Below are 27,554 nucleotides of genomic sequence, written 5' to 3' on the forward strand. Positions count from 1 at the left end.
CGGGGGGGAGGGGCGCGTTCTGCGGGTGGGGGCTGGTGTCCCGGGGGGAGGGGAGAGGAGGGGGGTGTCCCGCGGCCTGTGGAGGCTCCGGCCCCTCGTCCCTCGGGGCGGATGGGTGGAAACGGGCCGCCAGGCTGAGGGGGCAGTGGGACTGGGTCTTGGCAGCCCGCTGGGAGACCGACCTTTCCTTTTCTCCTTTTTTTCCCCCCACCTCACAGATGAGTTGGTGCCTGATGGAGAAGCTAGCAGTCTGCGGGCAGGAAACGTGCCCTGCTGTCTGCGCCGCCCAGGAGCCCAGCGGGGTTTTGTAACACCGTCCCCCACCCCCGCCCCTTTCCACTCGGCTGCCCTCCGGGAGGCCCCGGCATAGCGCTGTCCTGGCCTGGCGTAGCGTTGATTGTGTGTCTGAGGGAGTTCAGATAAGCCACAACTGACATGTGTTTGACAGAGAAGCTAGAGAGATGCGCCCTCACGGTTTCCTTCTGTAAACGCGCGGCAGTCTGCGATGGAAGGCCTGCAGGCAAACTTCCCCCTGCGCCCTGGTTCAGACCAGAAAGCAAATAGGATGCGTGAGGATGGGGGCCCTCCAGTAAAGAAAGCAATGACAGAAATGCATGGAAATACTGAGTTCCCAACTGGGGTGAGTAAGATGCCCACCATCAAGAAGGAAAACTTGGATGAATATGATGAAACTCCCATGGAGGTGGATAGAGAAAATGTCAAGTCAGACAGCGCTGCTGTATCTGAGCCCCTGAGTTTAAACCCTGGTTTGAAACACACCTTGGCACAGTTCCATTTAAGTAGCCAGAGTTCGCTGGGTGGACCAGCCGCTTTTTCCGCTCGCTATTCTGAGGAAAGCATGTCGCCCACCGTCTTCTTGCCTCTTCCATCACCGCAGATCCTTCCTGGCCCCTTGCTTGTCCCTTCAGATAGTTCCACGGAGCTCACTCAGACTACGCTGGAGGGGGAATCTATTTCCTGTTTTAAAGTTGGTGGAGAAAAAAGACTCTGCCTACCTCAAGTCTTGAATTCTGTGCTCCGAGACTTTTCCCTCCAACAAATTAATGCAGTTTGTGATGAATTGTACATATACTGTTCAAGATGCACTTCTGATCAGCTTCATATCCTAAAGGTATTGGGGATCCTTCCATTTAATGCCCCATCCTGCGGGTTGATCACGCTGACTGATGCTCAAAGATTATGCAATGCTTTACTACGTCCTCGCACTTTTCCTCAAAATGGCAGTCTGCATCCTGCTAAAAACACATTGGCTCAACTTAAAGAAACTGGCAGTGCCTTTGAAGTAGAGCATGAATGCTTGGGCAAGTGCCAGGGTTTGTTTGCACCTCAGTTCTATCTTCAGCCAGATGCTGCGTGTATCCAGTGTTTGGAGTGTTATGGTATGTTTTCTCCACAGACGTTTGTGATGCATTCACATCGATCTCCTGATAAAAGGACCTGCCACTGGGGTTTTGAATCAGCCAAATGGCATTACTATCTTCACATTAACCAAAAATATTTAGGAACATCAGAAGAGAGGGAGCTGAAGCATCTCTTGGAGGAAATGAAGGAGAAATTTAGCGTGAAAAATCAGAAAAGAACTCAGTCCAAAGTAAGTTCAGTTTAATCTTATAAAACTTTTGGATTACTCGCTGTTAACAGATGAATACTTCTGAAGCATGCTGTTCATTTTCCTAAATACGAGCCAGTGTTAGATCAAGTATAGGCTAAGTGTGTGAGTAATCTGCAAGATACATAATACAGTTTCAACAATTTCAATATAAAAGGCTTAGTATTAAGAATTCTTTTCTAATTGGAGCTTTTGTGATAAACTGGTCAAAAACTTTCAGAATGTAGTTCTGTTTCTTTGGATGTTTTTGATAGCCATGTTGGTCTGAGACTAAAAGAAATGCAAAAGCTTAGAACTCCTGGTTCAGAAATGATGCCTTTTATTATCCTAGTTGGTCTAATAAAAGGTATAATTTCTGAACCAAGAGTTCTAGGCTTTTGCATTTTGTTCTGTTTCTTTTGCTTTTTTAAACTGGCAATATCTGGAAAATGTAGAGGTTTCATGGACAGTCTGTCCTCCTGTTTGACCTACACATTGTGTGATTTGTTTTATACCAAGCATGTTGCAATAAGCAGGAAGCTGCCTGAAAAATCAAGTGCTAGCTTAAACTGACAGACACAGACTTACATTCCTGTGCGTATATGTACACATGGTATATAGCCAGTTACCTTGCTAAGTGCCCAGATTTTTAAGGTGATAGTGCATTGATGCTGGTGAGAGGCCAAAGGCTGCTTTTAGAATGTGGTAATATACATTATATGTTTAATATATATAAAAAAAGATAGGATAGGCCTTAAAAGGTTTTTAAAGCAATTCAAGTAGTATCTCGTATTACTATGTAATGCACCTTGACACACCAATGAGAGAGACTGCCTATTTCAGTAATACTGTAAGTCCACACAGTATTTCACAAGCATGAAGTTAGTTCTACTACAGTGATATCATGATCTAAATAAGACAAATACAAGACAAATGTTAACTGTTTATAGAAGAGGAATGATAAATGCTTGAAAAAGAAGTTATGAGGAAGGATTTGGAAAACAGAGGGTAACTAATGTGTTACTGATTTGAGGCATTGCTGTGGTAGTTGTGTTTGTAGATTATTAATAATTTTTCTGAGAAGAGCTTAAACTTTGAGTTTTTGGAATATTTCCATTCCTCTTGGGGTTGTTTTTGTTGTTTGGAAGAATTTTCCTGTTCACTTTTGCATACAGCTATTGCGTTAAGTGGGGAGGAGTGCTTGCATCCATAATTTGGAGGCTTCAGGGAGTTGGGTAACCATTGACTTGGGGACATTTTACCTTTTCTGCTGTCCCTTCACTCCTAAACATGAGATCAGTTGACTTCAGTAGCCTGCAATTGACTGACATCTGCACTGTGCTTGCCTGACTTGGGGTAGGCAGGTGGGGGATACAGTCCACATTTGGGTCCCGAGAGGCTGGGGTAGGGCATGTTGAAGGACTGCAGTTGAGTCAGGAGTGAGGCTACAGTGGCTTTTTAGAAAGATGGCTTTTAGTGGCTTTTTAGAAAGATGGCTTTTAGTGACCTTGTTCAAGGGAGCTCATTGGCTAACAAGTACCAACAAAAGGGGGAAAAAAAATTGGAACAGTAAGGGCACTTTTACACATGCTCTGGTGGTGGGGGGCTGTGCTGTAATTAAAGGCTGCAGTGTCTCATGTATCAGTGTTTCAAATCAGTTGTTCAGGCTTTAGTTCAAGTGCCCCAGCTGCCATTTTGAAGTGCAGGGATGCTGATACACAAGACATTGGAGGCTGCAGGAGTGTGATAATTACCAGGGTCCATCAGACTCAATTAACTGATTCTGCTCTGATGCACTGTAATTACAACTGGCCCAGAGCAGCCAGTTGTATCAGTGGGTGTGTGGTGTGGCATGCCTGAGGACCAGCCTGATTCGTGTCACAAAAAGCTTGATGTTCACAGTGCACCAGCTCAGTGTTACGTGTGGGCAAGTTTAGCGTACTTGGAAAATCAAGTACTCTTTGAACCATTCCAGGCACTGAACTAGTTTAATGGACTTGTGTGTCTGTCCATTTCAGGTTTAAACCATGTTTAAACTGGTCTAAGTGTGAGGTATGTAGCAGCCACCATAGTGGAGGTCACTTTTCCTGTGCAGTCTCACAGGGCTGCTTCCCACCCCTCAGTGACAAATTTGACAGCTCTGAGCGCTGGCTCCTAGTGAGGCTTAGGTGCAACAGCAATAGTTGAGGGCTTTAGAGGAAGTATTACGTTTATTTTGGCTCTTCCCTGTTCAGACCTGCTCTTTCTTCCCCAAGCACCAAAGGAACAAATGGAGATTAGATAACTTTATGAATAGTTTCACAAGCTTAGAACATTTTTTGCCGCATAGAAACGCTCTTAAAATATGCCAAAGATAAAAACCGGAGGTTATATGGGGAGCCCTGCAACAATTTTTTTTTTCTTTCTGCTTGCATAACATGGAAGACCATGTTGCCATAACTTTTATTTCTCACGCTCCTTATGATGAGGAGAAAACGGGATAGAGGCATTAAATATGATCCATAGCAAGGCTACCTATTCTGTCCCCTTATATTCCCAAGCAAATGTGTTTACTTCTTCTATAATGCTCCAGTATGTACTCTTCTTCTTCCCTCTTGCTACTTTCCATACTGAAGAGCAGTAAAGCCTGTGGGGTTTCCTCATTGCATAGGAAAAAGGAAAATCACTTGAAGAGACCAGGGTATTGGTGCAATTTGTTAGCCATATTGCAATGAGTCTCTGTTCTACAAACAAACCTTCACCTAAAGAAGTTCCTGGATTTGTGGATGTTGTTTTGTAATAGTCTGTGACAAGTATATAGAATGGGAGAGAAATATTTATAGCATTACAGAACTTGTCCTGGACTCAACTGAGAGTAATGGGCTCTATTTTCCATTTTTACATGTATATTTGTAGTATGCTTCTGGCAGAGATTTGGAAAGCAACTAAAGGACTTTGAGGACATTTTCCCTTGAGTGCAGCATATTACTACTTTTATATTTTTTCCTTTTCCTTTCTAAAATTAAGTAATATCACAGGTTATATAGGTTAATATTGGATACAATGTATATATTTCTAAAGTAAGTAGATGACAAATAGCATTTTAATTTGGAAGTTAATGTCGTACTGTTACAGTATATGATTGCAGTCTAGATACCTCATTTTTGTCTTGTATACCAATTTCATTCTAAGAGTTTATGAGTTAACATATTACATATTTTATATGCAAAATAATTCATTCATATCATGTGTGCACTTTAAACTAGTACTACTGAATGTTGTGTGCTTACATGAAATCAGCAAGGTGCCTGTCCAGCCTTGTCTTGAACACCTCCAAGGAGGGCAACTGCACCACCTCTGCTGGGAGTGTGTTCCAGATTCTGGTGACCCTTACAGAAAAGAAGTTTTGCCTTGCATCCAACCTGAATTTGCCCTCTACTAGTTTATATCCATTGGTATGGTCATTGGTCCTCATCCTCCCTTGTTTTGTTGCTCTCTAACACTTTAAGAACAAACAAAACTAAATTACTGTGAATTGGGACCTTCTGATGTCTTGTTTTAGGTGCAAGAAGCTGTTTATCTCTTTGTAAACAGCTAATATTTTGATATCTCTCTGGTAATAAATATCTGCATTTGTAGTCAGGCCATCATAATGCTTTTTACCTGTAAGTTTTCTCAGTTGGATTTATACTCGCTCTTATTGACAGCAGCACTGACTGTAGTACTAAGCACAGCACCTTTGTGTTCATACATGGACACAGGCAACAGGAAGAGGAGGCAGCCCTCTGTTGCCCAATAGCCTAGCAACATCCGTGTTTGCCAAGGAAGTGGGATACCTGGCTGGGTTCTAAGCCCTCCTGAGCCCAAGGGGCCTGGGTAGAAGCTTAGTAAGGGAAAGCAATAACAACAGCCTTAACAATGCTGTCAGGGAGAGGATAGGGTAGTCAGATTCTTGAAATGCTTATACTACTAGCCTGAGAAGTATGGGAAACAAACAGGAAGGACTGGAGGTCCTAGTACACACATAGAATGCTGATGTCATTGCGATTATGGAGACATGGTAGGCTAGTTCACATGGCTGGAGTATATGGATGGGCATGGCTTGTTCAGGATGGATAAGCAGGGGGAAAAGGGCAATATGAAGTATGAAATGGAAGGTAGGCCTGTTGAAAGCCTCTGGGTGAAGGTCAGAGGGGAGAGCAGCAGGAGGGATGTCATGGCAGATGTCTGTTACAGGCCACCAGACCAGGCAGGGGAAGTAGACAAGACCTTCTTTAAACAACTGGTGGAAGCTTCCAAATCACAGGATTTGGTTCCCATGGGGCACTTCTGTTATCAGGACATCTGCTGGAAGGGAAACAGAGCAGTGCACAGGAAGTCCAATAAACTCTGAGTGCGTTTGGGATAACTTTTTTTTATACATATATGTGCACATACACACATCAGCTGGGGAAAATTTCTTCTTAACTTGCTGCTCACAAGCAGGGAGGAATTGGTCGAGAATGTGAAGGTGGAAGATATCTTGGATGACAGTGACCACTGCCTGTGGAACTGGTGCCCGTCACAGGAACACATGGGCAGCAGATCGCAGCTCTGGCCCCAGCCCTGCACTGTCACCAGCCTGTGATGCCAGCCCTGCCTATCCCACTTCTGGATGCGGCTCCCTGCCTGCCCATGGCCCCATCCCATCTGCTCAGTCAAGTGTGCCTTGTCCACAGGGGTCCTGGCTGGTCTCTATGGAGACCCTGCCCACCTGCTTCAGTCAGTGCCTCTGGTGATGGGTGTGGGTGGATGGGTCCAAGGCCACATAGGATCAATTGGCATCTCCCTGGCCTCCTCCCACTCCATTTCCCCCCCCAACTCCCCTACCCCTGTTCCCAGTTGTGCTGGCAGTGTAAACAGCCATGGCTAGGGGACTAAGGTTTGGTCAGCAGCCCCCCAGCCTTTAACAGCTGACCAAAATTCCTTAAGTGGTTCTTGAGCCCAAATAATCAGTTGCCCACCACTGATATATACAGTGATCCAACCAGTTATGTACTTGAAGAGTAGTCATCAGTGATTCAGTGTCTAGTTCGAGGAAGAATTGACTGGGGTTCTCCAGGAGTCTGTCTTGGGTCCAGTGTTGTTCAACATCTTAATGATTTGGATAGTGGGACTGATGCTTAGCAAATTTGCATATAACATGAAGTTGGGTGAAGTGGCAGGCACTCTGAAGGGCAGGGCTAGCATCCAGAATGATCTGAATTAACTGGAGAAATGGTCTGCAATCAGTCATGTGAGCTTTAACAAGGACAAGCACAAAGTCCTCCACTTGAGACAAAATAATTACATGCACAAATACTGATGGGGGAATGACTGGCTAGGCTGTGGTCCCGCAGAGAAGAACCTAGGGGTTTCTGTACACCTTAAGCTGAATATGAGCCACCAGGCTGCCCTTGTTGCAAAAAAACAAACAAAAAAACCCAAAAAAACAAAACAAAAAAAAAAGAAAGAGGCTAAGAGCTTGCTGGGTTGTATTAATAGGAGTGCCACTTGCAAATCAAGGGAAATGATTCTTTTGCTCTGTTTGGCTCTGGTAAGGCCTCACCTGGAGTATTTGGTACAGTTTTGGGCCCCACACTTCGAGACAGATGTGGGCAGATTGGAAAGAGTCCAGCGGAGAGCAACAAAAATGATTATGATTATGGGCTGAGAGGAGAGACTTACGAGAAAAGGCTGAAAACTGGGATTATTGAGTCTGAAGAGAAGACTCAGGAGTGTATTTGATACCGTCCTAATACTTGAAGAGCAATTACAGAGAGGATGGAGATGGGCTTTTCTTTGTGACCATGGGGGACTGGACTAGGAGCAATGACCTCAAGCTTCAATTTAAATTGGAGCTAGGAAGTTTTTGACTGCGAGGGTGGTCAAGCATTGGAACAGGCTTACTTAGAGAAATTGTGAAATCTCTACCCCTGGAAGTTTTCAGGAACAGGTTAGACAAGCTTTTGACTTGGATGGTTTAGTCAGAGATGACTTTGCCTTGAGTTTGTGAGGAGGGGGAAGAATTTCATGATTATATGACCTTGTGAGGTCCCTTCCAGTCTTACTTTCTTATGATCCTACTCTAGTGTTTTGGTGGTGGGGCCCCTGCTAGGAGAATGGAGTCCTGGGTTTCAATCCCTGCTGCTATAACTATGGTTTGCCTGTTAGTCCCCTCTTCCCCCCCACCCCCCTTCTCTTGCCTCATTGCAGACCTGGCTGCATTTAAGTATCTGTGATTTGTGTGTGGTGTTCTTTGATAGGAAACTTGCTGTGTAGGGGTCAGCTTTTATTGCTGTTCAAGTGGAAATAGATGGAAAATTTAGTGTTGTGTTAAAATAAGCTAGTAATTTTCTTATTTAACAAGCATCCTTGTTTTGGACCTCATAGTATTTGGGGCATTGTAGCTTAAATGTTTTTTTTCTTCTACCTGCAATGCTTTTAGTAGACAGTAAACTCCTGCTAGACTTCCTTCCCCCCCGCCTTTTTATTGATGTCCCATAAAGTTGTTCAATGTTAGTTACTATATTACAGAAAAACAAACTTACTTAAATTTAAATATAGAAGTCAGTAACTACCTATCCAGGGTGAATTGAAGGATTGGCATTGAAATGCAGTATACACCTCATGAAAATGCCTTAAATACGGGCTAGTATTTTACAGATTTGCTTTGTGTACTATACATTTTGATGATAGACTTATGAGAGTAATACAGCACACAAATCTCTGCTCAAGTAAATAGCACGGCACAATGTCTCTAACTGTTATCTATTGCATGTTAAACATCCAAAGATTTTTATGACAGTGGTTCCAAATTTTTTATTTGCATTAGTTTGACAGATGGCTGTTCACAGTTACTTCATGTAATATGCCATATAAGAGTAAGAGTTGCTGCCTTCTCTCTTCTTGTTTTGGCCCATTTTCTTTCTCTGCCCCATGCTTTCCTGACCTGTTTCTTTTCCTCATATTTTTAATCATGTTGTTTGATTTCTTTAGTCTTTCCCCATTTCAAAATCTGACACATCAGAAAGCTTTATGCTGTTGGGGAGTGGGAGAGAACATCCTATAGGTGACTCTTTTCTTACTGTTGTATGTGCATTTTCAGTTGCATGCCATGTGAAGAGAAGGGAAGCTTGGGTTGGTAGAATGCTTCCCAAGTTTACAAATGGGAACAGTTCTCATGACCAGTTTTCTTGGGAGTCACTAAAGAAGCAAGAAAGGGAATATCAGAAGTTTTCAAGAAAATTGCCTGCTGCTTTGCCCATAATTGGAAAGGGCCAGTTTGAGGTCTTACAGCTTTCCCTGCTCTCACTGCTGTTTTTTGTTGTTCTGTATTCCTCACCATGCCTCCCTTTCTACCTCTTAGCTCCCCTTATTTGCCTGCTGCTGCTGAGCTTGGAATGCAGTGTGTTATTGTATAAATACCTTTACTAATGAGCAACATATTTTTATTGATTGTTTAGCAGAGTTGATTTAGAATTTGAATGATGAATAATGAAGTTCCCAAATTGGCTTTTTTATTTTTAAACTCAGGCGGATCCCCAGGGAAGCCTAGAATTACAGCAGTGGTATCCAGTTATAAAGCAGGAAGCAGACCCTGCTACTCAGTCACCTTCATTCATCCATCCAAGGTAACTGAATTGTGTTGCCAGAAATGTGAGAGTTATATGTGTAACCTAGAATCTCTTTAATTAGTCAAAGATAATATCATCTTTTAAATTATAATTATAGCTCTATATGTTTGCTGGAATTTTAGGGGAAAAATCCCAGTATGTTACACAAGAATAATTAAATCCTGGATTTTTTTAGAGTTATGTAGTAAAGTTCATCCTTTTATTGTGAATAAATGGGTGGTCCTGAGTTGAAAAATGGAATTCAGTAACTTTTTGTTCCTCAGAATATCTCAGTAGAGATATGTGAATTAGAAATAAAAGTTAAGTGTAATTACATAGAGTTGCTTTCACTGTAGAAATGGTTTGTCATAGGTGATAAATTCTAACCTCTTACTGACCTGCATCTTGTAACTTGACACGTGTGTAGCATTTTATATGCACATTATTAACAACACGAAAGAAAATTAAGTTTCAGTTAACTGTGACTAGTACAAACTTCCCACCATTTTTATTCCATGGGGGAGCAATGTGATGCTGCTTAACCCTTCTGCTGACCTGTCTACAAAGTGCTTATGACTGCAGTCGAATTGTCAGTTGAGCAGATTCTTGATTTAATGAACCCAGAATATTTCTTCACTGTGGTATAGCCTCATTCCTTTATTGTCCAGAGTAACAGCATTTTTTCTTTGAATATGTTATTGTAAATCCCCCTGTTCTTTAGGTACCTTAGGTACATGAGATCAAATTGTTTTGAAAAGCTTCCTCTGTTGGGACTGTGCATGTGCTCTATATCTCCTTCTGCTCCCAAGCAAGGGCATAAAGGATGGAGCTGCTGCATTTCTACCACACTTCTCTCTTACAGCTTGTAACTTCTCCAAGAACTAGGGAAAAGAAGCAACAACATAGGCATCAGTACCTTCTGATGCTGACTACCTTGGTGTTCCAAACCCTTGATGGTTTCCACATCAGAAGTTGGTCATATTTCTATGGGAAAGAAGAGGTGATGTCAGCCTTATCTGACTGGGTGCTGGAAGTCAGATATATCAAGTATTTGATCTATAGCTGAACAGCAGAACTTGAGACAGTGACCACTCTGAAGCCTTTGAAACAACTGGCATCAGCCAACCTGGCACTGGAATTGCACCACATTAGAGTCTCTTGTTTGAGGAAATGGAAATTTGCTTGTTCTTGTCATTGTTTAAGTGGAGATTCCTCTCTCAGACCACTAACGAGCAATTGCAAGAAGCATTCCAGGCTGTATCTTAAGGAAGATGTGACTATCACTGGGCTGGTCAATTTTAACCTCAACCTGGCCAACATTCTTGTAGCAGTTCTGCTCTGGCCCTGTTGGTTCTCCTGCCATTCAGTAAAATTGTAAGTCAAACTACCCACTCCAGCACCAGATATCTGCATCTGGGAGTAGATGACACCTGTGCAAAGGCAACATTCTCAGTCCCCATCTAAATAATTATCCTTGTTGCCATATTGTGGCTCTGACCCCACCCCTCATGCTCAACATTAAGGTTGCCAAGACTTCCTGGAAAGGATATGTCCCTAATTACAGAGGCAAAGATATTAAAATCATAATTATAAAGGAAAAGTCCCACAAGCATTTTTACATATTCTGGAATTCAAACCAGGATTGTCCTCCCTATCAATGGAAGGTATACTTGAGCTGGCCAAAAGATTTTAGCAAAGGTGTTGACTTCAAATCTAAGCAAGTGGAAAAGAGATACCAGATGCCGCTGAAATGCTTTGTATATTTATATGATCACCAAGACCTAGGGTTCTGGTGGTATTGGTAGTGCAGATGAAACACAAGTCTACAAAGGACACGCACAAAATAGAGCCCAGAAAACCTGGATCACTTTAAGCACAAAGCATGCTCTTCTGACATACTTTAGCTTTGGGTTGTGGAAATATTAACTGCTGTTTGCAAAAATATAACTGCATAACTTTGACAAGAGCTCACTCCCTTTCTGTCTAGGATCTCGCATCAGAATAGGAAAGAACTAAAAGTAATCATGGGAGGTCACTAGCACCACTAGAGGTGGCTACAAATGAGTTCAAGTTAAGTGCCATGTCAGTGGCTTTAGCTATCACAATAAGGCAGGCCTTATGACTTTTTTGATATACTGAAATGGAGACTAAGTGATAAAATAACAAAGAATGCCATTTCCTGAAATATTCTAGGGCTGTGTTAATGTAATTAGCGATTTAAACTCTAGCTCCCCACAGAAAGCCCTAGGAATACCCACCCCAGTATTTGCAGAAGATATAATCTTACCTCTAGGACTGACAACCTGAGTGCATATGGAAGAAAAACAGAACCAAGAGCTCCAGAAAACTTTATTTCAAAGCATGTTCAGCATATGCTCTTAGTGTCTTGAACAATACAAGCAAGAATTATGAAATGATAAATGCTAAGAAACTAATACAATGGCAGCAAGCAAACTCAGTAATGTACAAGATTTGGCAATATCTGTACTTTGAGGGGCAAAGGTGCAACAAGTGAAGAGATTTGTGCTTTAGGGAGTTTTCATCATATCTTCCATCTGATATTATCCAAAATAAAAAGGGTACTTATTGCAAAAATTCTTTCTATAACTTCCAAATGCCTCTGTGTTGTAGAAAGTTAAATTTCAATGTCCACCTTACTAAAATGTTTAATATGGTTGACCCATCCTGTATGGTTACAAAAGCTGATCTTTGCCTACTAAAAAAAAACACCTGGAAGGTAAATCAGGCTTTTTGGATTTTGTTGGCAAAGACAAATGTTGAAAATCAGCTGGATATCCAGAATTGTAAATGAAGAGGTGTTCAGCTGGATGAACATAGGACAAACATAGCTACTTGAAATGCTAGGTAAAAGAATAATCTCTTTCTGTGGACACGTTACCAGACAAACTTCTGGCACTTGTTCTATCAGGTAAGGAAAACCAGGAAGAGGGAGAAAGACTCAGCCATGTCAAAAGCGTTGCAAGATGGAATGATATCCAAAAGAGTGCAGATGTTTTTAAAGCTGTGCTATGACCATGCTATTCAACTACATCTGAATTGGGGACATTTGACAAGGATGAATATCTAGAAGACACCCTTTTTTAGCCACTTCTGTCTCCAAAAATTTAGCGAGTACTTGACTGAAGATTTTAAAAGGTGCGCTGAGCGTCACAGTGGAACCGGTTACATCCTTGAGAACCTCAATTTCACTAGGTTTGACTACTATCACAGGCAACAAATAGGCACTGGACAATGTCCAAGGCTACCCTCACCACTCCTTAACTCTTTTCCCACATCCTTTTTTAAGGACTGTTTGCAGAAGCGCCTGTAGTAGCTTTGTTGCCATGTGTAGACATCACAGAGGAGCTGGACTTGCAGAGGAGATGAAGAAGTTTCTGCTTCCAGTATTGCCTTATCCAGAAGAGGGGTCTTACCCTGAACCTGAGGAGACTGAACAAGTACATACACTATTTCAGATTCAGAATGGTGATTAGGGACCTACCCAAATTGTGATTGTTTGGATTTCACAGAAATCATGAAATTGGGCAGTTTCTGCAAAACCACCCAAGGGTGGGGCAAATAATGAAAAACAAAAACTTACTAAAAATAAAATAGCAGGAGCCAGCAGTCCTCCTGGCCACACAGCCCACCCTGGGGAAGGGTGGAAGGAGGCTGCTGGCACAGGGGCAAGTGAGCGAGCAAGATGGCTGTTGCCCCTTCCCCTTGCTGCTGATTGGTTGAGAGGGCTACCTGTCAGGTGGCCCTGCTCTTCTCTGCCAATCAGTAGCAAGGGGTGGGGCCACATGAGGGACAGCCCTCTCAACCAATCAGTGGCAAGGTCAGGGCTATATGACAGACAACCCTCTCTCCCAATCAGCGGCGGGGGGCAGAGCCCCTTGGCCAATCACAGTGGGGGGTGCCCATGATAAGCCCTGAAATGCTTGCAGCTGGCCCCAGGATCTGGCTGTGAAATCATCTGGCTGCCTCCCTGAGTTAGGTAGGCCTCTGATGATGATGCTTGCCTCCTTTTTTTTTCCCCTTCAGTCTTAAGTTTGATTCATGGATCTTAATGTTCAGCATAACTAGTTCTTCTTAGTGATCCACCTGGCTCACGTGAAATATTTGAGATTAACTGGGATGGCAAAGCACTAGCAGTACAAGGTACTGTCTTTCAGACTTTCCACAACACCAAAAGTCTGCACAGATGTTTAGCAAAGGCAATGGCATGCATGACAAGACAGAATTCATGTCTTATGTGAATGTGGCTGCTCAGAGGCGTGCTGTGGCAGATACAGTGGACAACAGTCCTACAAAATACTTGCTCTGTGCTTTTGGCTGGTTGAAATAATTAAATATGAAAAAATCTTCTCTAATTCCATTGCAAACTGTAGAGCTGACTTGAGCTACGATTAACTCCAGGTCAATGAATGTAATTCTTAGGTACTGAAGGGATATCTTTGTCCTCACATAGAAGGACATGAAGACTTAGGGCTCAGACAACTCCAAACAGTAAAGCGAATTCAGTCTTGTATGCATGTGCGCCTTCAGTGGGATCTACACTGACTGTGTCATTTTATAAGAGCTACATTTAATATAGAGTAAGCATCCATTCTCTTTCTGTAATTTCACTCTTGCCTGCCATATCTCATTTCTTTGAGATCTTTTGCCAAGAGCTCTGCATTTGCATCTCTAATTCCTGAGGAAACTCTTCCCACTGTAATGCACATGACAGCAGTATTACCAAACCCAAGCATTCAAAGTTAAGCCCCAGAAGATTTTTCTTAAAAAAGTCAACACTTTTTTTAATTAAGAGTTCTTCTTTGCTGTTTGATTTCTAAGCCTTTGGGGTACGCTGAGTTCACATTTATTTAAAGGGAAAACAGGTTCTTGTATAAGCTTGATTCTAGGAGCTGGCGCTTAAAACAAACACAAAGTTTGGATAGCATTATGAGATTTGGCAACATTAACAGTGCTGAGTACAGACTTTAAAAATAAGGTTAATTGAAATGGTAGTTTCTTAGTGATCTTGCACAGGTTTTTGTTTGTTTTTAAATAAACCATTCATTCTGTTCCCCATTTCCTCTATGTAAGAAAAAAAACAATATTACTACAGCGTTTCTACAAAAGTTTGATTGCAGTTTTTAAATAATGATTTTTATTAACATAAAAAATATGTTAATATAATAAATGATAGAGGATATAATATGGAAATAGTGTACTGTATAGCATGTCCTTTCAGATGGCTACAACTCCAATAGCATGGTAACCCCCAGTGTTTTATAGCAAAAGGATATTGGTGTTCAGTGCAGATTCACATCGGGATATTTCTAATACTTCTTCACAGTATATCAGTTTAGACCAATGGATTTCATGCAACTGCCTATTTGGTCATCTGTCATTTCAGTGGTACAGCAGAATCATGAGCACCTTTTGTGTCCCATCCAGTTCTAAATATAAACGGAGGGATTGGTTGGTTTCAGTCCTGGAACTCTGAGTGTACAGGCATGGTTATGGTGTCTTCCCTTTATATTATAGTATAACTTTAGACACATACGTCATTGTCCTTATGGTTAAGATTGGCATAAAAAGCTTGTCTTTGAAAATGTTACCTGTCCAATTCATTAGGAATCTTCAAAACTTTTGGTTGCCATTTAAGATGAGAAATGTTATATAATTGCTGTGTGACTGATGCATTGATGATGAAATAAATGTTTTTATATTGTACTGATCAAAGTTTAATAATAGGAGAATTCAGTACTGACTCTTAAATATAATTTCTATATAATTATACTTTTAACTAACAGACTTTGGGCCTTTAAGTTGGTTTGTTATGTTGGATGTTTTATCTGAGATCTTACTTGCTGATTTGCTGCTAATTTAAGGAATGTCAGAGTTCTGGGGTGTCTCCTAAAAATCTAGAGATTTGTATCCCCAGTCAAAAAGATTCAAAAGTAGAATCTTCACCAAAGTGGTCAAATTTAATGTGAACCCGTATATCAGGGGTGGGCAATTATTTTGGGTGGAGGGCTGCTTACTGAGTTTTGGCAAGCCATTGAGGGCCACGAGATAGGCAGCTAAGGGCAGATAAATACTAATTTTCAAAATTTTTTAGGGGCCACGCAAGCCAGATAGAATGGCCTGGCGGGCTGCATCTTGCCCACCCCTGCCTTAGATCATTTATTTATTTATTTATTTATAAAATATTTGTTTGACTTTTTAAAGCGTTCAGACTGGAAAATTAGGGCTCTGCCACAGAGCTGGTCTGAGGAGTCTAGATTAAATAATCACTTGTATGAAGTGGATCACTGTAGCTTCAGCTGTATGAAAAGAATTTAGAAAAGGAATACTTATTTTCTCTTTACAATTCCTTAAGCTTAGAAAACATTTTATGTTTGAGATCAGGTTAAACAAAATTTACTTTAGTTGTTCAATATTTGTTAAATCTTCGGGGGGGGTTTTAATTTGCTGTTCTACTCTTTCAGTTACTACCTTTACATGTGCGATAAAGTGGTTGCACCAAATGTGTCCCTTACGTCACAGTGCAAAGAAGCTACAAAAACAGCAGGTAGAAGTTCAGAACTAATGAAATCCTTACCTGGACAGTCGGAGAAACAGCTCAGTAGTAGTAAACGCAAAAAAGGTGCCTCCTACCCAGAGCTGTCGCTTGAAGAGCAGGAAAAAATAGACTTAAAAACTAACACAGAACAACATAAACATTTTGGTGAGTAGAAAATTTGAAATTTATTTTGTGTTCTTTTGGTTTTTGTATAAAAATGTCTATTTTAGAAAAAGTTCAGAGTCGAACTAGTTTTGTAATGATTTTTTATGTTTCTATATTCTTTTTTATAAATTCTTAGGTTTCTAGTTTGTTTTGAAATTATATTCAGTCTGGGATTTATATAAACAAGTTTCCATTATGATTTTGTCATCTTTTTATCTCCCAAAGATCCATTACTGTCAAATAATTCAACAAGAAGTGGAAAATCTGAATATGTCTCTTCGAAAGCAAGTGCTGCATCTAACCGTGTTGAAATAGGTAGTAACACACCAACCTTCTCCCCAGCTCTCAAGGACATCAGTTGTGAAGATGACAAGGGAAGAATCATGGAGGAAGTAATGAGAACCTATATTAAGCAGCAAGAAAAACTGAATATTATATTGCAAAAGAAGCAGCAGCTTCAAATGGTACAGTGCCAATCTAAATGAGTTTCATTTTTGTCACCAGAACACTGTCTTTGTTCATGTTAGCTCATTGGGCCTAGAATTAGTACTTTTCTTGCAAATAAAGCACAAGTGATACTAAGAAGATCGGGATCTTGGTATAACATATTCGTTTGTATTTTTAGTTTATGTTAAGTTAGGACTTCTGTTGTAAACTAAATAGATTTTTCAACTTAGTTGCCAAGTGTTAGATTTTGCTGTAGGTTGATTGCCAAGATTACCCCCAGGGAGATAAACAGTGCTTCCTCTTCTAATGCCTCATTTTATGCATATGCATTTTTCTTTCTATTTGGATTGCATATTTTTATTTATTTTTTTAAGTGTGACTACCAAAAATCATCTTTAAGACAGACTTGCCATATATGGTGTTTAATTTATAGGCAGAGTGATTAAATACTTGACCAGTATCTGACTTTAGTAATTAAAATATTACTTACTCCATTCAAACTATGGGGTTTATTGTATCAGGTGCCTGGGATTCTAAGACTTCCTTGCCATATTTAATATTACCAGAATAGGAACTTCCTTCCTAAATTTAATGTTTTGTGTCACTAGCACTGACCTAATTTATTCTATATTAAACCAGTTCAGCCAACAAATGCTTCTACAGCTCAGTTTGGAATAAGATAAAAATTATGCTCTGATAAATTTGTATTGGAAAACTTGATGAAAAAGTTTGGTCAGCATCTGTCTTCTATTTGTCAGTGTGCAGGATTGAGAGAAGCTCTTCTTTTTGCATATGCTGCAACTTGTTATTTACTTTTAAAACAATATAACAATGTTATATTCATTAACAGCTTATATTTAATTTAGCACTAGTGAAATGTCATATCCAGAGGAACATTATTTTAATGTAGTTCAAAAACAGTACTTATTTTTTTTTTTGTTGCAGGTTTGTTTGATTGCTAACTAGAAAGAAACAATGCTGGTATTACACAAAGTATACTTACTCTCTTACTAACTTGGAGTCTTGCTAAAATTATATTGAAGCAGTCTTTAGGGAAATACATTACATTCACATACCAAATGTTATTGTTAGCTTTATGTGCATGAAAAACTTGGTTTTGGGAAATGAGTGACATTGACATTTACACCAGTAAGGCCTTATGTAGTGCCTTGGGTTTGGGCAGGCTGTCTGTAATTTGGTGATTTACGTGATCGTGTAATTCGCCTTGATGTGTGTGCATACTGAAAGTTTGGTTTTACATAAACTCAATGACCTTTGCACTGCATAAGTCCCTCTTTAGCCCTGTGATAAGGTAGAAAGCACATTACAATTGGTTCATAGTTCTTTTTGCAAGCTATTGCCACTGTAGTAATCTTTTCTCTGAATTAATAAATACTAGCACTATTACATTTTAAGGAACACATTGAAGTCTCAGTCTTCAACTTGTGTGATCCAATCCACTTGCAAATTGTAAGATCTGGGCTAAGTAACACCATTAAGGCCATTCCCTATATCTTTTTTCTACATCCACATAGATGCACAGATTTTAGGACCACAAGAAACTAGTTTGATCATTTACTCTGTTCTGTGTAATCCAGACCATTGAATTTCACGCAATAATTCATGTCTCAAGCACAGACAATTATGACTCAGTTGTAGTTTAGTTTTTAGAAAGACATCAAATCTTCATCTAAAGTCTTCCGGTTATGAAAAATTGTCCATATCTCTTGGTTCAATTATTATTTTAACATAAAAGAAACCTGATGTCCTATTTGAATTTTTCTACCTTGAACTTCCAGGTGTTGGCTCTTGTGATGCCTTTTGCCTGCTAGATTAAAATAATTCATTAGTAGCAGGTATCTTCTCTGTGGATACTGCCTTCTAGGCCTTGTCTACACTGTGACAGTGACAAATTCTACCACTGAGAGACCTGACTGTGCCTCATTCACATGTGCTCCAAACCCACAAGTACACCAGCAAAGCTGCTCTGGCTTCTTGCCTCTCAACACACTCTTAAGCCCTCAGTTTTTGACATTTTTGAGTGACTACTGTGGACAAGCCTGGAATGGCTTCACCAGCAAACTTCTGGTTTGCAGTAGGTCATGGATATGAATGGATGGGGCAGGGTAGAGGCTCTTGGTGCTAGGACCTGCTACCATCATTGTGGAGACAGGCCCATAGTCCTCTCTTTGATATAAAGTAAATAGGAAATTGTGGATCTTAAAGTTTTGACTCTGGTTCTGTGCTTCACAAGTTAATCTCACTCCATTCTTTCCCTCTTGTTCCACAAACAGGTAACTGCTTGTTGTTTTTATGATGAACAGCAGCATGTATAAACTCTAAGCTTGTTATGGAGATAAGGATAGGGCATCAAAAAGCTTGCATTTTTTTCCTCAGCTCTTTAATTTACTTACCATGAGTTTGGGCAAGCCATTTTCTGCATTTTGTTTTTCAGTTCTATAAAATGGAGAACGATGGTTGTCCACCTTTGCAAATGCTTTGATATCTGTGGATGAAAGATGATACATATTTATTAAAGAAAAAATAAACTTTCAAAGTACTTATATTACCTTTTTGTTTCTTTGTTTTAAATTTACAAATTACTTTTGATCATTCGGAGTGTAGTTTTGACTGCTTGTTATGATAATATCTCACATATCCCCCTTTTACAAGAAATTCTCTTTTACATTAACTTTTAAAATAAATATTCTGTCAGTTTCTGTCTGTTCAACAAGCAGGTTTTTCCATTTGCAGAAGAAAAAGATTTTTCTTGAGTATCACCTCATTCCTAGTTTCTTTGCTGAACTCTGTCAAGAAAAAACTTAAACCACAGAGACTTTTTCTTATTTGTCACAGAAGAGAACTCTGTAACTTCCCACAGCTCTTTTTAAAAGACAGCTCTGTCTGTGGAGGTATCCTACATAGATTTACTCTACAGATGATCTGTAGCACGGGGGTTGAATTGGAGGAAAACAAAAGCCTAGTAATAGTAAAGCTATGCTCACAGACTAAGCTTTGCCCATTTGAATCATCAAAACATTTTTTGTTCAGATTTTCATAACGCTACTATTGTATGATCTGCATGTACTTGTATTAGCTGCTTCATTGTCATTTTTGTTTTTTGCATGCATCAATTGACAGTAGTCTCACTTAATTTATATTTTAAATATTAGCATTCATATATTTCAGGATCAATGCTATTTTGATAAATGGGGCAGTTCAAATTTCCCAGAGCTGTTGTTTCAAACTATTCTTTTGACTTGGAAGTAGTAAATTGGTTACATTTGACTCAACTTAGCTTTTAGCTTAACATTTAAAAATATTAATATTCTGGAGGAAAATTTGGTAGCCTTTTCCCCCCTTTTCCTCTCCTTCCTCAAAATTGACTGAACTGTCATATCCCAGGCCATTTCGCTCGGCTCCAGCTCATTATCTCACACCCTGATGGTGTAATAACTTAGCACTTTTAACTCACAGAAAGAACAAATGTAATGTTCTTCGTAAATTAATTGATTTATAAAATGATACCACTACTCTCTTAGGTTCACTTTTGGGACCTGTGAGCTGGTTTCTGGAAGTTCTGGGTACTTGAAAATGCTACTTTTTTATATCACATAATTACTACAGAATTCAAGGCTGCTACTCACACACCATCAGTATGTACATTCTGTTTGTCTCAAGTATTTTGTGATAACACATTTTAAATTGATAGAAACAATCATTTTGATTTTTGGCCTTAGAATCATTCTGTGTATAATCCTCATCTTTTCTTGACAGGAAGTGGAAATGTTAAGTAATTCTAAAGCTATGAAGGAATTAACTGAAGAACAGCAGAATTTACAGAAAGAACTTGAATCTTTGCAGACTGAACATGCTCAAAGAATGGAAGAATTTTATGTTGAGCAGAGGGACTTGGAGAAGAAATTGGAACAGGTGATGAAGCAAAAATGTACCTGTGACTCGAATCTAGAAAAAGACAAGGAGGCTGAATATGCAGCACAGGTGAGAAATAAACATTTAAAGTCTAACAGTTTCTTGTCTACCACAAATAGCATCTTGTCCACTTGGCTGATGAAACTCGTGCTGAGGAAAGTTAAGAGTACAGGCTGTCACTAACGAAGCTTTAAACTTTTATAGAGTATTACCATACCACCTCCAGTTCACTTGTCCATCTTCAGCTCATTTGTCCCTTGACTGAAATTGAGATGAGGTATAGGTTACAGAAACTCTTCATCCTTCTGCAACTTTTCTTAGTGGTTAAATGGTTCTTGTCTTTGGAGAGGTCTCTGTGAAATTCTCCATACAGCAATAATGATGATTTATTTTTTTTAAAAAGCTGGAATGTGAATTTAAAAAAAAATGGAGCCATTTGTTTAATATATAGAAATTTGCACTTGTAATCTAAACAATGGTAGTCTCATTGTATTTCTAAGAAAAAGATAAATCTCTTCTGGCCACTCTTTGGTCAGGCTGGCAATATTCTTTGCTGTATTTATAATTCCCTGATATTAGAATGCATCATGATAACAGGTCAGGCCACATTCTGTAGGAACAGACGATCAAAAATCCTATTGGAGCAAAAGGATACAATCCTGGCTCTTCAGCTCATGGGTATTGTCTAATTATTTTTTTAAAGTTTGCCCCAGTCTTGTCTTTGAGGCTGGTGGGCTAAAAGCTATAGCAGTTTTCCATAATTTCAGATTGATTGATCATAGATTTCATAGGCATTAGGGCTGGAAGGGACCTCGGAAGATCGAGTCCAGCCCCCCTGCCCCAGGGGCAGGAAGTCAGTTGGGGCCATAGGATCCCAGCAAGATAAATATCCAGTTTTCTCGTGAAGGCATTCAAAGAGAAAATTGGATGTTTATCTTGCTGGGATCCTGTTGTTTATAGGATCAATTGTTTAAATTCTTATGAGTACTAATAGAAAAATGCCAATAGAATTCATATAGAACAGTATCTATAAAATCAGTCTCAGAACACTTTACAACAAATGGAAAACTCTTACCACCTAAGTAGATACTCAGCTTCTATGATTGTCACCTTTTGCTAATTCACTGTCTTGGTGGTTTCTATATTTTATCTCACCATGACAGTTTATGAATAGACGTGTTTCTCCAGATGTCATAGGGCCTTTTTATTGAAGATAATCCAAAACCTCAACAGTGTATACAAGTTGGAAGAAAAGTGACTTCACTGCCTAGAATGCTTTTTGAGCAAGCTGGCTGTTAATTTCCACAAAAGTTCAGTAAGCCTTCCTTGTTCTCATCCAAGGAGTTTTGGGAGGGATGGACTACAGATATAATCTGGACCCAAATCTAAGATAATTAATTGCAGGGAAAATTGGAGAGATCCTCTAACCAGAAGGCAAAGAAATATTATTACTACTTTCCACCAGATGGCTTCACTATCTGTTTATTAATTCTCTCATTTGTCTTTTAGTTTCTATTATATTGGGTTTCATAGTTCAAAGATCAGCTAGTTCACTTGGGACTTTAAGTGATCCTTCCCAAACATTTTAGCATCACTGGGGCACAAGGGATATACCTTACTAAAATGTTAGCTCTTTGAGCCTACTAAATGGCCAAAGTGATGGGAAAACTACTCGGTGTACATTTTAAATGCACTTTTTATATGCAGTTGGTACTTATTTGTAACAGTTGGTAAAAGCAATGATCTCTTACTGGCAACATTTCCTTTTGTAATATCTTCCCTACCATGCATTCAGATGACACTCCCTATAACAGCAACTGCCACTTCACAGCATCATAGAATCAGGACACCAGGCTACTAGCAAGCCATTTTATTCTATGGTGAAGATGCATTCCCTTTAAAAAGAGAGGAAAAAATATGAAAGTGGATACCATAACTAAAAAAAAATTAATATTGAAATTACCGTTCAAGCTGAGTTAAATCCTTTGGGATCTGCAGAAGTTGTCCTAATATACTTCTAAGTCCATTTCTAATAATGTAAAAATTCTGTAAAGGAACTAGGTACAAAGGAATATAGCTCAGAGGATGAAAAATTTGCCACCTTATTAGTTCTCAAACATCTTAGGAAAACCTGAATTGTTATAAGTGATAGCACTGTGTTTACCTGAATCCAAGATGACTTTGAATTTAAGATGACCCCATAGGAATTAGGTTCTATATACGGTAAATTTATAAATTACTTATAATTTTCCATGGACATAATCTAATTATTGGAGGATTGTTATGAATTTGTCCACCTCCCACCACTTCAGTGGGGAAAGCAGTGGCAGGGGAGTATACAGCAGGGATGTCCAGCAGCCTGACTCTCACCCCTTGACTGCCCCCGTCACTTGCCCCTGCTGGTGCCTGCATCCCTTGGAACCTGCCCCCTTGTAGTGCCTGCAGTCCTTGCACCTTGCTCCTCCATCCCCACATTGTGTGTGTGTGTCCCCGCCATACCTGTGCTAACCTGCTGCAGTGCCTGCCCTGCTCCCCTCTGGCCTCCACTCTGTCCCTGCTGCTGTTTTACTTCTAGTTGCAGTTCTGGCTCCAGCCTTGCTCTGGCCTGGAACATGGAGCACATTGTGGCTCCAGCCCCCACCTGGGTTTGCATCAGCTGTTGCAATGGCAGCAACTCTGGCCCCCAAGACCTAGCCAGAGCCAGGGCCAGAGCTCCCACCACTGCCTTGACAGATACATGGCTAGGCAGGGGCTGGAGCTGCAACTGAGGGAGGAGCCAGGACTGAGAGAGCTTGGAGAAAAGGCAGTGGAAAATGTTGGGGTGGAAGGAGGCAAGGCAGCAACTGAGCCCAGTGTAACAGTTACAGCCACAAAAGCCACCTGCTACCCCACTTTGTATTCAAATTCAAAATAAGGGGCTTTTCCTTCCATGTTGAGTAGAGGGAAAAAAATGCATTTTTGTTTCAAGTAAATACAGCATTTAGATTTAGTTTTATATCCTGCCGTATGCAGATAGACACAATGGCATACAATAAATGCCAATCTTCTTATATCTCTGAATTAATGTAAAAAATCTCTAGAGGGTATGGATGTTGCAGTAGAATTGTGTTTTGCTTTTGGGCTGGCTGTACCTGAGAGAGAGAGATTATAGATCTTGTATTAAAATTAATACCTCAAAGAAATCAGGAGGCTTCTCTTTCTTTTTCTCTTTCCTATGTGAGATGTTTAAGATTAGGCTGAACTGATTCTAAAATGTGACTTGGGTAAAGGAGTATTTGGGTACCCAACTGGAGACACCTTAAAGAGCCTGAAAATCCTCTTAATTAAGCTATATTGGTTTGGAGATCCAGGGTGACTTATCACTTCAGACAGTTTAGGCCAGTGGTGCCCAATGTTTTTGCCCTGTGGGCCAGATAGGTGGTACCTGGTCCTTCCATGGGCCAGATCCAGCTGGTGGGCCCAACCAGGTCATGTGGTGAGGTGTGGACAGCACTTGGCCCTCACTGCCTACTGCCCTTTGGTATTTGGCAGTCGGGAGGGATGGTATCATTAGTTGCCAAATTTTGTGAGTTGTGGGCAGCCCTGTGGGCGGATGCTGTGGTTCTGCAGGTTGGATCTGGTCCGCAGGCTGGGGATTATTGAGCACCCCCCATTTAAGCCAATAATGATTATCTTTACATTGCTTCTGGTTCGTTGTCAACTGCACACAAAAATGTCTTTTACCATAGTCCATGTTACCCCCTTGTGCATGGAACACTCTTAAAGCATGGGAAAAATGGTTAACAAAGGTGTGCAGTTACTGTCTACAGCCTTTTAGAAAATGAGGGTTTATATGGATGTTTGTCAAAATATTCTGACCCACTCAGATCCCCCTTCTGGCTATAATATCTCAATTAAAATAGTTGTCAATATCATTACCAAAGAAGTGCACAAAAAATCTCAGAGAAGAACCTGTAACCCAGTAGGCAAAAGAAATCCGTTGTTTATGTAACTGGTCATCATATTCTTCAGAGTGTGTTCAGCATTCAGTAATCCAGTAGTATAAATAGAGTATATCAAGTCTGAATAGGATTTGTACCTATGTGCGTGGTTGCCAAATTAATTAGGGATATACATTACTAGGATTTTCTATTGAAATTGAGATGCTTGAAATAAAGATGAAGTTGAACTTCTTACGTACTAAGAAGTTATATATCCTCCTAGTATGTAACTGTAAGAAGATAGCTTGAACTGTAATAGATTGCAAATAATTATTTAAGACAGTAGAGCCTGGATACCTGCAAAGTTGAGGGTTTGTGAAATACCTGGGGTTATACAGAGCTGCAGCAAACTGCTGCACAGGACTGTTGAATGAACTCTAGCTGACCAAAAAGTGGGGCCCTTTGAAGTAAAAGTGGCAGCAAACAGCTGAGTAGCTGGCTCTTAATTTGACAACCCCTGGAAATTAAAGAGTTTGTGAACCACCCAGATACAACAGATCTGGTTTCTATTGTATTGTGAGAGTAATTTTCCTTGGAACAGTAGGTGAATATATACATTACAAACCCTTTTATTAATCCAGCAAGTTTGAGATCCAAGTACAGATTTCTTAATTTTGGGGTATTTTATGTGTTTTTTTCCCCATTTTATAATAATTTCTATGAACTTAAGCGCATTGCTTTTATCTTCAAAATATTTAGATTGTGGACTTGTGATATAGACATGCCAGTGTAATTTGGCTTTGTATGCAGTGTATGTCCTGCTCCAGCATGAGTCACTCTAGTCTGGGGCAAAGCTGCCACTCAGGAGTAACTATATTGACATAAATGACATTGGTGTACAGGTTGCCTGTCTGCTGCTCTAGTTCGTTTGATCTGGCATTAAAAATTACTCACTGTGGATAGGCTGCTTCTGGCTTCCCTACCAACTAGTGGGGAAAGCTCTGTAATATTAATAGCAACCCAGCCAGCTGGTTGTCTTTGTGCTCCAGACGTGCACAAGTTACATCTCTATAAAACCAATGTAAACGACATTGTTAACATACTGTGTATGTATCTGAATTCTGTGTGTAGGGGGTCTACTTTAATGTGCATTTCAGAAAAACGTTCTCTGTGATTGCCAAGAAATATTGCATTGGCCATGATTCCCCACAAAAGCAATCTAAAAAACCCAGCATATTATTCATATAATACGCTGTTTTAGAATGTGCCAGTGCTTACTGCAGTGCAAAGACAACACGGCAATCACTGCAGCCATAAATCTTGTTACTATCTGCTAGTGATGTAGACTAAATGAAGGCACCTGTCAGTGAAGTGAAAATGTTTCAGCACCATCTTTTAAGAAGTTAAATGCGCTGCCAATACCCCTCCGCCAATCAGCAGCGAGGGGTGTGACTGCCAGGAAATGCCTGCAGAATTGGCTCTTCCTGTTTTGACCAGGCTGTGAAAATTGCCTTGTCTTGCCATGGGTTAAATAGACCTTTACCTACGTGTGTGCATATGCACATAATCGTGGCTGAAATCACACTTACAAGCAGCTGTTTTTAGCACTGTTTTGTATAATTTTTTAAATTTGTACATGTACTTGATAATGACATCATTACCTATTCTGGTTATTATATTAATTTTATTGTAGAGAGAGATTATAGTTAATTGTGGCAAAATAAAATAAATATATTGACCCAAACAACAATAGTCAATCTGGGGTACATACAGGAAAGACTATTTGCATTACTGATATGATCCATGATATTTCATGACTATAAATATAAAAATTGTATGAGTTATTAGTCTTGTATCGTAGTAGTTTGTTTATAAATGTGCACTTTGTTGCTACTAAATAGCATACACGTACATGGCAGCTTGTTCAAAAGAAAGATAGTTTTACACAGCCTTTTAAAAATAAACAATCCGACATTCTTTAAAATATCTGATAATACAATATTCAATTAATTTGGGAAACAAATACTTTACTTTTATTAACATGTATGCTAAAATTAATTTTTTTTTTCTCTCAAATGTATTTGTGCAGTTGGCAGAACTGAGACAGAGATTGGATCATGCAGAAGCAGATAGACAAGAGCTCCAAGATGAACTGAGACAGGAACGAGAAGCAAGAGAAAAGTTAGAGATGATGATAAAAGAATTAAAGCTACAGATTTTGAAATCTTCAAAAAATGGAAAAGGAAAATAGATATTGGGAAAAGTGAACACAAGTGTGTTCTTCAAACAGGGTTGTTTTTTTGTAGTTGAATTGTGAGCAGTTTTTCTGTATAATAAAACAAGGTATTCTCTATGGATTTCTCAAACAGAAAACCAAGATGAAGAAATAAGTAGATGGATATACATTTTTTTCCTAGCTCATGAAAATCTGCATTTATTTGTATTGGTGATTTTTCTGAGACAACTGTTAAAGACATGAAACTTTTGTTTTAGAACAGTCAATTTCCCTCTCTTTCTGATGCAGTATTGAGGGCTGTGTACCTTTTTTAAAGCAGCATTTTATGTTTAAAATATACTGTGGTGGTTTTTATTTTGCTACTTGTTGCACATCCTGATATAGAAGTACATTTTTTAAATGTTGCTCTTTTTAAATCTAAAATTCAAAACCAGAATTTGAGCTTCAGTAAAAAGTCTTTCCTCTCTGTTTGGTGACAAGGAAGGCATTTTCACGTTAATGTTGCAGGGTGGGAAGTTGATGAAAGGGAACTGTTTGTTATAAATGTACTAACTTGAATTTTTTCATCCATATACATTTTCAGCTATACATTTTTCAGTACAATTTTTCATCTTTTTAATATTAAGTATTTAACATTTTTTGTCAAGATTACAAAAAAATTTGTATACTTTTGATATTCTGGAAAGAAGATATCATTATTATGTACTTCTTGTGAAAAGGAATAACAAAAATGCATGAAAAACTTAAAAAATAATCTACCCCTACTTTATTTTTCTTCCAAATGGCAAATATGGAAAAAAAAGTCTAACGGATTAAATTTGTAGGTTTTCTCTTTTAATAAGAAGGTTCAGGTAATGATGATCTGAAAATATGAATGACCTAGAGAATAACACTTTTAAGTTACATACATTAGTTACTTTTCAGTATGGAAGTCTTTTTTTTTTTTTGTACAGGCTTTTCTTTTAGTATGTGAAAAACAGGCTTTAATTGACATTTAGGTAATTTATTAAACATTTTGAAAAAAACAGATTTCAGCTGTGGCACTTTGAAAGACATTATAATGTTTACTGTGTTT

The 27,554-nt window shown here is 39.5% G+C and overlaps 1 protein-coding gene across 1 annotated transcript; it reads left to right on the forward strand.

Annotated features, from left to right (window-relative positions):
- The first annotated feature begins 230 nt into the window (after nt 1–230).
- On the forward strand, nt 231–27,273 carry SKIL (SKI like proto-oncogene). The gene is made up of 6 exons (XM_019503288.1): nt 231–1,612; nt 9,143–9,240; nt 15,705–15,943; nt 16,169–16,407; nt 20,168–20,392; nt 26,333–27,273. Exons 1-6 carry the CDS (start codon nt 506–508, stop codon nt 26,492–26,494), a joined length of 2,070 nt encoding a protein of 689 aa, XP_019358833.1. The 5' UTR covers nt 231–505; the 3' UTR covers nt 26,495–27,273.
- The last annotated feature ends 281 nt before the right edge of the window (nt 27,274–27,554 follow it).

Source organism: Gavialis gangeticus, unplaced genomic scaffold, assembly GCF_001723915.1.
Source record: "Gavialis gangeticus isolate Ggan-Ray unplaced genomic scaffold, GavGan_comp1, whole genome shotgun sequence".
Lineage (NCBI taxonomy): Eukaryota > Metazoa > Chordata > Crocodylia > Gavialidae > Gavialis > Gavialis gangeticus.

Excerpts from the sequence above, each read along its gene's own strand:
- SKIL (XM_019503288.1), top strand. The coding sequence starts at position 506 with ATGGAAGGCCTGCAGGCAAACTTCCCCCTGCGCCCTGGTTCAGACCAG. Across the intron at positions 9,241-15,704 it reads CCTTCATTCATCCATCCAAG|TTACTACCTTTACATGTGCG; the intron begins GTAACTGAATTG and ends CTACTCTTTCAG. Across the intron at positions 15,944-16,168 it reads AGAACAACATAAACATTTTG|ATCCATTACTGTCAAATAAT; the intron begins GTGAGTAGAAAA and ends TATCTCCCAAAG.